This window comes from Oncorhynchus masou, chromosome 29, assembly GCF_036934945.1.
Source record: "Oncorhynchus masou masou isolate Uvic2021 chromosome 29, UVic_Omas_1.1, whole genome shotgun sequence".
Classification (NCBI taxonomy): domain Eukaryota; kingdom Metazoa; phylum Chordata; class Actinopteri; order Salmoniformes; family Salmonidae; genus Oncorhynchus; species Oncorhynchus masou.
In genome coordinates, this window is record NC_088240.1 from 16607214 (window position 1) to 16619965 (window position 12752).

At 46.6% G+C, this 12752-nt stretch overlaps 1 protein-coding gene across 1 annotated transcript in view; it reads right to left on the reverse strand.

The window, feature by feature from the left end:
• Positions 1–12752, reverse strand: part of LOC135519083 (collagen alpha-2(IV) chain-like) — a 139488-nt gene that overhangs the window by 24744 nt on the left and 101992 nt on the right. The window contains exons 5-23 of the mRNA XM_064944141.1: positions 10690–10824; positions 10521–10565; positions 10254–10370; positions 9596–9664; positions 8766–8801; positions 7147–7200; positions 7000–7035; positions 6867–6908; positions 6647–6718; positions 6478–6522; positions 6299–6346; positions 6139–6174; positions 4528–4572; positions 4326–4389; positions 3965–4084; positions 3549–3698; positions 2971–3042; positions 2733–2884; positions 216–288 (exon numbers count right to left, since the gene is read on the reverse strand). Coding sequence (XP_064800213.1) covers positions 216–288; positions 2733–2884; positions 2971–3042; positions 3549–3698; positions 3965–4084; positions 4326–4389; positions 4528–4572; positions 6139–6174; positions 6299–6346; positions 6478–6522; positions 6647–6718; positions 6867–6908; positions 7000–7035; positions 7147–7200; positions 8766–8801; positions 9596–9664; positions 10254–10370; positions 10521–10565; positions 10690–10824 — 1411 coding nt within the window. The remainder of the gene's footprint in view (positions 1–215; positions 289–2732; positions 2885–2970; positions 3043–3548; positions 3699–3964; positions 4085–4325; positions 4390–4527; positions 4573–6138; positions 6175–6298; positions 6347–6477; positions 6523–6646; positions 6719–6866; positions 6909–6999; positions 7036–7146; positions 7201–8765; positions 8802–9595; positions 9665–10253; positions 10371–10520; positions 10566–10689; positions 10825–12752) is intronic.

The window sequence follows — 12752 nt, forward strand, 5'->3', positions numbered from 1 at the left end:
TCCACCAGTGGAGGCTGATGAGGGGAGGATGGCTCATAATAATGGCTGGAATGGAGCAAATGGAATGGCATCATCACATGGAAACAATGTGTTTGTTGTATTTGATACCATTCCACCTATTCTGCTCCAGTTATTAACACGAGCCCGTTCCCCCAATTCAGGTGCCGCCAACCTCCTGTGACTTACATGCAAGAAAGTGAATAAGAATACTTCACCTTTCTCTTTGGCCTGAATGAAGTCGCCCTTCCTGCCCTTTGGACCCGGTTGTCCTGTGGCACCAGGGAACCCCTGAGGAGGAGGGAGAGAGGACGAGGAGGAGGAGGAAGAGGAGGAGGAGGAGGGAGAGAGGATGAGGAGGAGGGAGAGAGGACGAGGAGGAGGAGGAGGAGGAGGAGGAGGGAGAGAGGATGAGGAGGAGGGAGAGAGGACGAGAAGGAAGAGGAAGAGGAGGAGGAGGAGGGAGAGAGGATGAGGAGGAGGGAGAGAGGACGAGGAGGAGGAGGAGGAGGAGGAGGAGGGAGAGAGGATGAGGAGGAGGGAGAGAGGAGGAGGGAGAGAGGATGAGGAGGAGGGAGAGAGGACGAGGAGGAAGAGGAAGAGGAGGAGGAGGAGGGAGAGAGGAGGAGGAGGAGGGAGAGAGGAGGAGGAGGAGGAGGAGGAGGAGGGAGGAGGAGGGAGAGAGGATGTGGAGGAGGAGGAGGAGGAGGGAGGAGGAGGAGGAGGAGGGAGAGAGAGAGGAGGAGGAGGGAGAGATGACGAGGAGGAGGAGGGAGAGAGGACGAGAAGGAGGAGGAAGAGGAGGAGGAGGGAGAGAGGATGAGGAGGAGGGAGAGAGGACGAGGAGGAGGAGGAGGAGGAGAGAGGAGGAGGGAGAGAGGATGTGGAGGAGGAGGAGGAGGAGGGAGGAGGAGGAGGAGGAGGGAGAGAGAGAGGAGGAGGAGGAGGGAGAGATGACGAGGAGGAGGAGGAGGAGGAGGGAGGAGGAGGGAGAGAGAGAGGAGCAGGAGGAGGAGGAGGGAGGAGGAGGGAGAGAGAGAGGAGGAGGAGGGAGCACGAGAGGAGGAGGCGGAAGAGAGAGAGAGGAGGAGGAGGGAGGAGGAGGGAGGAGGAGGGAGAGAGGACGAGGACGAGGGAGAGAGGACGAGGAGGAGGGAGGGACGGAGAGAGGATGAGGGAGGGAGAGAGGAGGAGGAGGGAGAGAGGATGAGGAGGAGGGAGGGGATTCAAACATAAAGATATAAAACTGTATTTTTTGTGAAGAATCAACAACAAGTGGGACACAATCAAGAAGTGGAACGACATTTATTGGATATTTCAAACTTTTTTAACAAATCAAAAACTGAAAAATTGGGCGTGCAAAATTATTCAGCCCCTTTACTTTCAGTGCAGCAAACTCTCTCCAGAAGTTCAGTGAGGATCTCTGAATGATCCAATGTTGACCTAAATGACTAATGATGATAAATACAATCCACCTGTGTGTAATCAAGTCTCCGTATAAATGCACCTGCACTGTGATAGACTCAAAGGTCCGTTAAAAGCGCAGAGAGCATCATGAAGAACAAGGAACACACCAGGCAGGTCAGAGATACTGTTGTGAAGAAGTTTAAAGCCGGATTTGGATACAAAAAGATTTCCCAAGCTTTAAACATCCCAAGGAGCACTGTGCAAGCGATAATATTGAAATGGAAGGAGTATCAGACCACTGCAAATCTACCAAGACCTGGCCATCCCTCTAAACTTTCAGCTCATACAAGGAGAAGACTGATCAGAGATGCAGCCAAGAGGCCCATGATCACTCTGGATGAACTGCAGAGATATACAGCTGAGGTGGGAGACTCTGTCCATAGGACAACAATCAGTCGTATATTGCACAAATCTGGACTTTATGGAAGAGTGGCAAGAAGAAAGCCATTTCTTAAAGATATCCATAAAAATGGTTGTTTAAAGTTTGCCACAAGCCACCTGGGAGATACACCAAACATGTGGAAGAAGGTGCTCTGGTCAGATGAAACCAAAATGGAACTTTTTGCAACAATGCAAAACATTATGTATGGTGTAAAAGCAACACAGCTCATCACCCTGAACACACCATCTCCACTGTCAAACATGGTGGTGGCAGCATCATGGTTTGGGCCTGCTTTTCTTCAGCAGGGACAGGGAAGATGGTTAAAATTGATGGGAAGATGGATGGAGCCAAATACAGGACCATTCTGGAAGAAAACCTGATGGAGTCTGCAAAAGACCTGAGACTGGGACGGAGATTTGTCTTCCAACAAGACAATGATCCAAAACATAAAGCAAAATCTACAATGGAATGGTTCAAAAATAAACATATCCAGGTGTTAGAATGGCCAAGTCAAAGTCCAGACCTGAATCCAATCGAGAATCTGTGGAAAGAACTGAAAACTGCTGTTCACAAATGCTCTCCATAATTTTGCACGCCCAATTTTTCAGTTTTTGATTTGTTAAAAAAGTTTGAAATATCCAGTAAATGTCGTTCCACTTCATGATTGTGTCCCACTTGTTGTTGATTCTTCACAAAAAAATAAAATGTTATATCTTTATGTTTGAAGCCTGAAATGTGGCAAAAGGTCGCAAAGTTCAAGGGGGCCGAATACTTTCGCAAGGCACTGTATGTGCGTATGTCTGTCTGTGTGTGTGGGTGTGTGAGTGAGTGCATGTTTGTTGTGAGGTAGATGTTGTCAAGCTAAGGTGGTGTAAGTTGTTCTTACAGGCAGTCCGATGACACCTCGGGGTCCTGGCTCTCCTGACTCTCCCTGCTGACCAACCTCGCCACTCTTTCCAGTGTCGCCTTGGCTACCAGCAGGGCCGGGCAGGCCCGGAGGGGAATGGACAATGTTGCACTCGCACAACCCGTGATCACCTAAAACACACACATTCCGATCAGCTATACTGTAACACATAACGTGATCATAGTGCAGAAATGAACATTACGTTGTGAACACGCACCTTTCAGTCCTTTTCTTCCCGCAGAGCCTGGCCGCCCCCTCGGCCCTGAAAATCCCTTGTAGAAGTCCGCCCCTGCAGATATTTAGACACAGAGAGGCACATATTAAGACATACAGACACTCCACAACAATCCTTAATGTAACTGTCCAGTAAAAATCTTACTTTTAAAAGTTAATATTCTGTCAACTCCCAAATATTGTTGTTGACTATACTTGTATTTGTGGCCAAAGTATAAATTGGAGAGAAAAAACCCCATTTAGAAACGCCACCTCAAACATGTATCTCAAGAGGACTGTTTAAAAAATGCTTGATTTTTCCTCCTAGAATATGATGTCGGCTGAGCGAGCCAATCAGCGGTCTACCCACATTCATATTTTTATTGACTGGGATACACCCACATCATTCAAATACAGGAATGCTTTTTAACATACTTAATACAAATCTTTTATGTTGTATTGTAATTAATGATATGTCATCTTTCACAGAAATCCGGAAACACTGGACAGTTACTTTAAATATCACCCTATACAACATTTTAATAAAATATCAAAATGAATCTCTTTCATGTCCACACTCACATGATCCTGGTGGTCCGGGTGGGCCCCCGAGCCCAGGCAGGCCATTGATACCCGGGGGTCCGGGGCTGAGGGCAGGGATACCTAGCTCTCCAGGTTCGCCCATCTCTCCCTTTACCCCCGGCTCTCCGAATGGACCCCACAGATCCACCACTGTTGGAACATAAAAGATGAAGGAGATAGAAGATGAATGATTACTGAGGAAACCAAACGTTTGAAAAACACAAAACACAACTACACAATACATCATCTTGTGTTTTTTTTTTCAATTTTTATTCACATCATCTTGTTTTAAAACTTGTTAACAATACAGTTTTAAAAATGGGTTATTCTACCATTATAGTAAGTACAATAGAGAAATCTACTAGCTAAGTAACACTACGGATCACTGACTGGATAAGTAAGGTTTTGGCACTGACCTTGTTGTTGATCATGATCCTTCCTGGCAGGAGGTCCAGCGCGGCCTGGAAGACCTTTCTCCCCCTCCAGACCCCTCTGGCCCTGGGGACCCAGCTGTCCAGGAGGACCAGGGGGACCAACTACACCACCCAACCCAACCCCAAAATGGACACCAATCAATATCTATATAATAATCAATGTTATAACAATATAACAGTAAGGAACATAATATAAAAACTCCCATATTCAATGAAAAGTTGACTACCTGGAGTAAGACGATACTGTATATTGATAGACATGCTGAGAGTGTAGCTGATTGACTTGAATGAAAACTGACTCGTTGATAGAAAAGGGTTTGATGATTTGACTGGTTAATCATACCTCTGTCCTGCCCTCCTGAGGGACCATCATGATAAATCAGCTCCCCTGGTTCTCCTCTGGAACCCTAAAAGCCACAACACCCATCTGTTAAAACCTACTATACAGTTTCTGTGTGTAAGGATTTGAATGAACGTTTATAATGGACTAGTGTCTCTCAAAGCTCAAAACTGTGTTTTGATGTGAGTATTAACTGTAGGATCACCTTTTGACCATCTCTGCCCCTCAGTCCTGGTTCTCCCACGTCCCCCTGGAGAGAGAGAGAGAGAGGAAGGGAGGAAGAGAGGAAGCAGGAGGGAGAGAGAGAGAGAGAGAGAGAGAGAGAGAGAGAGAGAGAGAGAGAGGAAGGGAGGGAGGAAAAGAGGAAGCAGGAGGGATAGAGAGAGAGAGAGAGAGAGAGAGAGAGAGAGAGAGAGAGAGAGAGAGAGAGAGAGAGAGGAAGGGAGGAAGAGAGGAAGCAGGAGGGATAGAGAGAGACAGAGAGAGAAAGGGAGGAAGAGAGGAAGCAGGAGGGATAGAGAGAGAGAGAGAAAGGGAGGAAGCAGGAGGGATAGAGACAGACAGAGAGAGAGAAAGGGAGGAAGCAGGAGGGATAGAGAGAGAGAAAGAGAGAGAGAGAGAGAGGAAGCAGGAGGGATATAGAGAGAGAGAGAAAGGGAGGAAGAGAGGAAGCAGGAGGGATAGAGAGAGAGAGAGAAAGGGAGGAAGAGAGGAAGCAGGAGGGATAGAGACAGAGAGAGAGAGAGAAAGGGAGGAAGCAGGAGGGATAGAGAGAGAGAGAGAGAGAGAGAGGAAGCAGGAGGGATATAGAGAGAGAGAGAAAGGGAGGAAGAGAGGAAGCAGGAGGGATAGAGAGAGACAGAGAGAGAAAGGGAGGAAGAGAGGAAGCAGGAGGGATAGAGACAGACAGAGAGAGAGAAAGGGAGGAAGCAGGAGGGATAGAGAGAGAGAGAGAGAGAGAGAGAGAGGAAGCAGGAGGGATATAGAGAGAGAGAGAAAGGGAGGAAGAGAGGAAGCAGGAGGGATAGAGAGAGACAGAGAGAGAAAGGGAGGAAGAGAGGAAGCAGGAGGGATAGAGAGAGAGAGAGAAAGGGAGGAAGAGAGGAAGCAGGAGGGATAGAGAGAGACAGAGAGAGAGAAAGGGAGGAAGAGAGGAAGCAGGAGGGATAGAGAGAGACAGAGAGAGAGAGAGAGAGAGGGGAAGGGAGGAAGAGAGGAAGCAGGAGGGAAATAGAGAAAGAGAGAGAGAGAGAGAGGAAGGGAGGAAGAGAGGAAGCAGGAGGGATAGAGAGAGACAGAGAGAAAAAGGGAGGAAGAGAGGAGGCAGGAGGGATAGAGAGAGACAGAGAGAGAGAGATAGAGAGAGACAGAGAGGGAGAGATAGGAAGGGAGGAAGAGAGGAAGCAGGAGGGATAGAGAGAAACAGAGAGATAGAGAGAGAGAGAGAGAGAGAGAGAGAGATAGATAGATAGAGAAATATGAATAGAGAGGGGGAGGGAAGGGGGATAGTTAGACAACAGCACCATCTAGAGGACAAAATATGCAACTGCAACACCTCTATTGGCCCATACAAACCTATGCAAAGACCAAAACATTCTAGTGTAATTATATCAGTGGAGGCTGATGAGGGGAGGACGGTTCATAATAATATCTGGAACTGTCTGTTATGGCTGGAATGGAGTGAATGGAATCAAATGACTTTGTTTGATACCAGTCCATTTACTCCATTCCAGACATTATTATGAGCCGTCCTCCCCTCAGCAGCCTCCCCTGAATTATATAGAGGTCTTGGCATTGTTTGGCTACACACTCATACCCTCAGTCCTTGCTCTCCATCCTGACCAGGGATGCCCTGAAAGAACACACATAAACATTCAACATGTCAGTATGTCACAAGCAGTGACAGGGGGCAGGTTAATATGTTCATGCGCAATGCATACAGTATAATGTATGTATAACATTTGTATGATGCTAACCCGTTGTCCAGGCATCCCTATAACACCAGTCTCTCCTTTGTTGTCAGCCTGATAAGAAACAGATAACAGAGATGAGTTAGTCAACAATAATCTGCATTGCTAACATGTCCCATTGTGTCTACACATGTTAGGATGGAGCATGGTGTTATAAAGACCACAGGAGAAGAGAGGTCACTTACCTCAGGACCAGTATCACCTTTCAACCCTTTCTCGCCCTTTATGCCCTGGACTCAGAACAGAACAGCATTAGAGTGACTCGGTCAACACACAATCAGAATCACTGGGAAAAGATCCATATTAATTGTATGTTTTTGACCATATTAAAGTGGAGTGTGGAGCTGTACTGACATTGGGTCCAGTAATTGGACCGGTCTGGGAATGGGTGGAGTTCCCTTGGGGACCAGGCTTTCCAGCGTCACCCTGTGGCCAGAGAGAGAAGTGCAGTAAGAAGATTACAGCAGAGATGAGGACAGCACTGACAAATCATTTTTTTTTGTAGTTAAACACATGAAGTGCTGGGCAGTACAAACTATATAAAAATCGAATAAAAGTGCCTGTAGCCACTCACAGGTTCTCCTTTGACCCCTTTCAACACTTTGGTCATGGTGCCCTGAGCAGAAAACACACCAGGTTAAAACATCCTTAGAATTAGGTTTATCTGATTCACTAGTCATGTAGGAGAGATGAAACATAGACCTTACCTTTGGCCCAGGAAGACCAGGATACCCTTGTGGGCCCTGAGACAAACCAGAAGAATGATTAGGTATCTAGTACAGAGTATGTCACAGAAGGTTGTGTATGGTATAAGGTACAGCAACACATTCACACACAAAACACACACCACCAACCTGTGGTCCCGGGAGTCCTCTGTAGCCAGACCGACCTGGGTAACCCTGAGGACCCTGAGAGAGAGAACGTCAGAGTGCAATGCAATTTATAACATGTAGTATATCAATAGTTGAATATGCAGGCTATCTTGTACCATAAGGTTAAAGTGACTGGGAAAGGCGTCAGCGTTGTAATCAAATCAAATGTTATTTGTCACATGCACCGAATACCGTGAAATACTTACTTACAAGCCCTTAACCAAAAGTGCAGTCCAAGAAATATAGTTAAGAACATATTTTCTCAATAAAGTAAAGTAAAAATAAAATGTAACACAGTAGAATTACATAACAATTACGAGGCTTTATACAGGGGGCCTGGTACCAAATAAATGTGAGGGGTACAGGTTTATCCGAGGTCATATGTACATGTAGGTAGGGGTATAGGTTAGTTGAGGTAATGTGTACATGTAGGTAGGAGTATAGGTTAGTTGAGGTAATGTTTACATGTGGGTAGGGGTACAGGTTAGTTGAGGTAATGTGTACATGTAGGTAGGGGTATAGGTTAGTTGAGGTAATGTTTACATGTGGGTAGGGGTACAGGTTAGTTGAGGTCATGTTTACATGTGGGTAGGGGTACAGGTTAGTTGAGGTCATGTTTACATGTGGGTAGGGGTACAGGTTAGTTGAGGTAATGTTTACATGTAGGTAGGGGTACAGGTTAGTTGAGGTAATGTTTACATGTGGGTAGGGGTACAGGTTAGTTGAGGTAATGTTTACATGTGGGTAGGGGTACAGGTTAGTTGAGGTAATGTTTACATGTAGGTAGGGGTACAGGTTAGTTGAGGTCATATGTACATGTAGGTAGGGGTACAGGTTAGTTGAGGTAATGTGTACATGTAGGTAGGGGTACAGGTTAGTTGAGGTCATATGTACATGTAGGTAGGGGTACAGGTTAGTTGAGGTCATATGTACATGTAGGTAGGGGGTACAGGTTAGTTGAGGTCATATGTACATGTAAGTAGGGGTACAGGTTAGTTGAGGTAATGTGTACATGTAGGTAGGGGTACAGGTTAGTTGAGGACATATGTACATGTAGGTAGGGGTACAGGTTAGTTGAGGTAATGTTTACATGTAGGAAGGGGTACAGGTTAGTTGAGGTAATGTGTATATATAGGTAAGGGAACAGGTTAGTTGAGGTAATGTGTATATATAGGTAAGGGAACAGGTTAGTTGAGGTAATGTTGACATGTAGGTAGGGGTACAGGTTAGTTGAGGTAATGTTGACATGTAGGTAGGGGTAGAGGTTAGTTGAGGTAATGTGTATATATAGGAAGGGGTACAGGTTAGTTGAGGTAATGTGTACATGTAGGAAGGGGTAGAGGTTAGTTGAGGTAATGTGTATATATAGGAAGGGGTACAGGTTAGTTGAGGTAATGTGTATATATAGGTAAGGGAACAGGTTAGTTGAGGTAATGTGTATATGTAGGTAGGGGTACAGGTTAGCTGAGGTAATGTGTATATATAGCAAGGGGTACAGGTTAGTTGAGGTAATGTGTACATGTAGAGTGTAGTACAGTGACTATGTATAGATGATTAGATGATAAACAGCGAGTAGCAGCAGTCAATGTAAATATACTCACAACTAATCCAGGATATCCGGGGTGCCCTGAACCTCCCTTTAGAAAAGTCACAGAGAGAGAAGAGGTTGTTTGTTTGTAGAATACAAGAGCACATCATGTGTGTGTAAAGGACGTCACGCTGTTTGCTTAGCGAGTACCACTTCCTCCTGATTCGGCGAATACCTGGAGCAAACTCAGGACCTCTGCCTTGCTAGTACACGTGACTGCCATCCTGAAGAATCTCACCAGTCAGCGCCACATGAAAACCTAGCTATTTTCTGGAGCAATTGGTGACACTTCAGGCTGAGGAGGAAGTTGCACACATTCCCGTGTACTACAATCACCCCTCAAACTTACTCAACAGCGACTCCAGCGTTGAGCTGAGCGCAACTGTAGATCAGGGTTACGGCACTAGTGTAAAGGATGTCACACTGCTTGCTTAGCGAGTACCATTTCCTCCCGGGACCTCTGCCTTGCTAGCACGTACACCTGACCACCCTCTTGAAGTGTCTCACCAGTCGGTGCCATGTTAAAAGCAGTCACATACACTGGATAGGTGCAGTGAAATGTGCTGTTTTACAGGGTCAGCCATAGTAGTACAGCATCCCTGGAGCAAATTAGGGTTAAGTGCCTTGCTCAAGGGCATATCAACAGATTTTTCACCTTATCGGCTCGAGTATTTTATCCAGCGACCTTTCGGTTACTGGCCCAACTGACATGATGTACCATTTAAAACAGCCTTTACTATGGACACAGAGGTCATACAGTGCTCTGACAGCCTTTGGAGGTGATACTACTGTATGTAATACTATATCAGATCTATTCCACGTCCTCCAGCCCTCTCCTCTCACCCTGAAGCGCTCCATGAACACACTCAGCTCCAGAGTGTCTCCCTTCTGTCCCTTCCTGCCCATCTGACCCTGTGGAGAGAAACGGAGAGAGAGAGACAGAGGGAGAGAGAGAGAGAGAGAGAGAGAGAGAGACAGAGAGAGAGCAAGAGAGAGCAAGACGGAGAGAGAGACGGAGAGAGAGACAGAGAAAGAGAGACACAGAGAGAGAGAGAGAGACGGAGAGAGAGAGCGAGAGAGAGCGAGAGAGAGCGAGAGAGAGCGAGAGAGAGAGAGAGACGGAGAGAGACAGAGAGAGAGACAGAGAGAGAGAAAGAGAGTGAGAGAAAGAGAAAGAAAGAGAGTGAGAGAGAGACAGAGAGCGAGAGAGACGGAGAGAGAGAGATAGACAGAGAGAGAGAAAGAGAGTGAGAGAGAGAGAGAGAGAGAGAGAGAGAGAGAGAGAGAGAGAGAGAGAGAGAGAGCGAGAGAGAGAGAGACGGAGAGACAGAGACGGAGAGAGAGAAAGAGAGTGAGAGAGAGTGAGAGGGGGGAATGAGTAGACAATTAAAAGAGAAAATATAAAGAAAGGAAGTTATTCAATGTCTCAGTCTACAAGGTGGAAACCCTGATTCTTTCTCTACAAACAATCTCTGGTGACATCAACTGGGCTCATACGTACATTATACCCGGGCTGGCCATCGTAGCCTGGTTGCCCTGCCGACCCTGAGTCTCCATGTGTTCCGTTGCATCCGTCTGCTCCAGGTTTCCCACGAGGCCCAGCCTGTCCTGGGTGGCCCTGGATGATGACATGGAGCAGTTCATGAGTATCCTTAACAACATCAGTACATTTCCTAAAGTATAAACAAAATAACAGCAGATGTTTTTTTTGGCATGTGTGTCTGTAATTTATTCTTTTTTTGGAGAAAATCATCTTAATCCCACTTACAGGAATACCGTCCAACCCGGAAAACCCAGGAACACCAGTCATCCCCTGCGGAGAAAGGAAAAACACCCACTGTATATAAGTCCATACCAAAACTCGATGAGTGGACACACTACTAGGCCGGTATCTGAGATCTCTAGAGAAGAATTCCCCAGTCAGTAGTGTTCCTCACCACAGAACCCTTGGGGCCGATGAAGCCTCCTCTGCCCCTGTCGCCCTTCTCTCCCTGGACTCCCTGGACTCCTGGGTCCCCTATACGTCCTGGAGGCCCCTGGGGGCCCTGAGAACCAAGAAGACCAGGCTGGCCCTGAGGAAGAGAGATATGTTAATCATCAGACAGAGGACAGACATGTTCATAAAAAGACAGAGGAGAGACAATACAATAATTGGGGGATGGAGACATTAACATTCAAATGTATATGTGATGAAAAGAGTGTTTAAACTCACCTGTTGGTTCTATAAAAATAACATAGAAATGCCATTCACTCGCCTTACAGGCAGGTAACTGGGGGTGTAGTATTGAATAGAGGTTAAAGCGTCACAACAATGCAACTTCTCCTACATAATGAGTTGGCTGTCAAATGATATGAACATCTACGGCAGCTAAACATGTTGCAGTGGAGGTGAGACTCCACTCAGTGGTGGTTTTCTGGCATTACTAAAAGTATAGGTGGAGAAACACTGTTTAGACTGGGGGAACAGTGAGGAAGCAGAGAGATGGATTCAATAGCCCAGGTAGTCCGGTCGTCACTAGTTACCACAGCCACGAAGTCATAAACCATGCTTATTCTTACAAGTTCTCTTCTTAAAATGTAATTTTAAACCTAACCTTTACCTTAACCACACCGTTAACCTTATGCCTAACCCTAACCTTACATTAAGACAAACAATGTTTACGATATAGCACATTTTACTTGTGGCTGTGCTATCTAGTGGAAACCGGGTCAGACGAAATGAAAATCATCATTAGACTTTGCCACCACAAAGTTGACAAATATGTGAAATGTGTCCCTCTGGCCCTTGGACTAAGAGTGAGAGCTTTTTCAGCAATGTGGGAATAAAGCTCCAAAATAATGTACACTATGTAAATCTATTTGCAACAGGACGTAGACATTTGACTAGAAACATAAACTCGGATTAACTGAAAGTAATCAATTACTAAAACACAGCTCTGAAGAAGACCTAAATAATCCCTGATAGAACACTGTTGGCCTAGACAGAAATGTATTTTCTAGCCCTGGCTGGCATTGGCCTACCTCCCACCTGGAACATACCATTACCAGCCAATTATAAACCAATGCTTTCCACAAAGGCATGAAATCACAGTCATTATATTCAGGTAACAATTTCTCAATTAACATAAATGTATACATCACAATTATTATTATTATTATTATGTAGAACCTTACATTAAGCACAAATAAACCAGGGTACACATTTCTCTCTCCCTTGGGATTGAGCAATTGCATTACCCCGCACACACATTACCCCCGTTCCTCTGCTCAGACGTTGCTGACGCACACCACCTGGATAGGTATTTTACCTATCAGCTAACCGCTACATATGTTATAGCAATCTGGTGCACAATGGCACAGTTGATGACATAACACACTGGTTAATGCATGTAACATCTGAGCAGGGGAATAGGACCATGATAACTGGCGCTCCCGACCACAGCTCTGGTGGACACACCCCTTCCCGCCCACAGCTCTGGTGGACACACCCCTTCTCGACCACAGCTCTGGTGGACACACTCCTTCCCGACCACAGCTCTGGTGGACACACCCTTTCCCGACCACAGCTCTGGTGGACACACCCCTTCCCGACCACAGCTCTGGTGGACACACCCCTTCCCGACCACAGCTCTGGTGGACACACCCCTTCCCGACCACTGCTCTGGTGGACACACCCCTTCCCGACCACAGCTCTGGTGGACACACCCCTTCCCGAGCACGGCTCTGGTGGACACACCCCTTCCTGACCACAGCTCTGGTGGACACACCCCTTCCTGACCACAGCTCTGGTGGACACACCCCTTCCTGACCACAGCTCTGGTGGACACACCCCTTCCTGACCACAGCTCTGGTGGACACACCCCTTCCCGACCACAGCTCTGGTGGACACACCCCTTCCCGACCACAGCTCTGGTGGACACACCCCTTCCCGACCACAGCTCTGGTGGACAGACCCCTTCCCGACCACAGCTCTGGTGGACAGACCCCTTCCCGACCACAG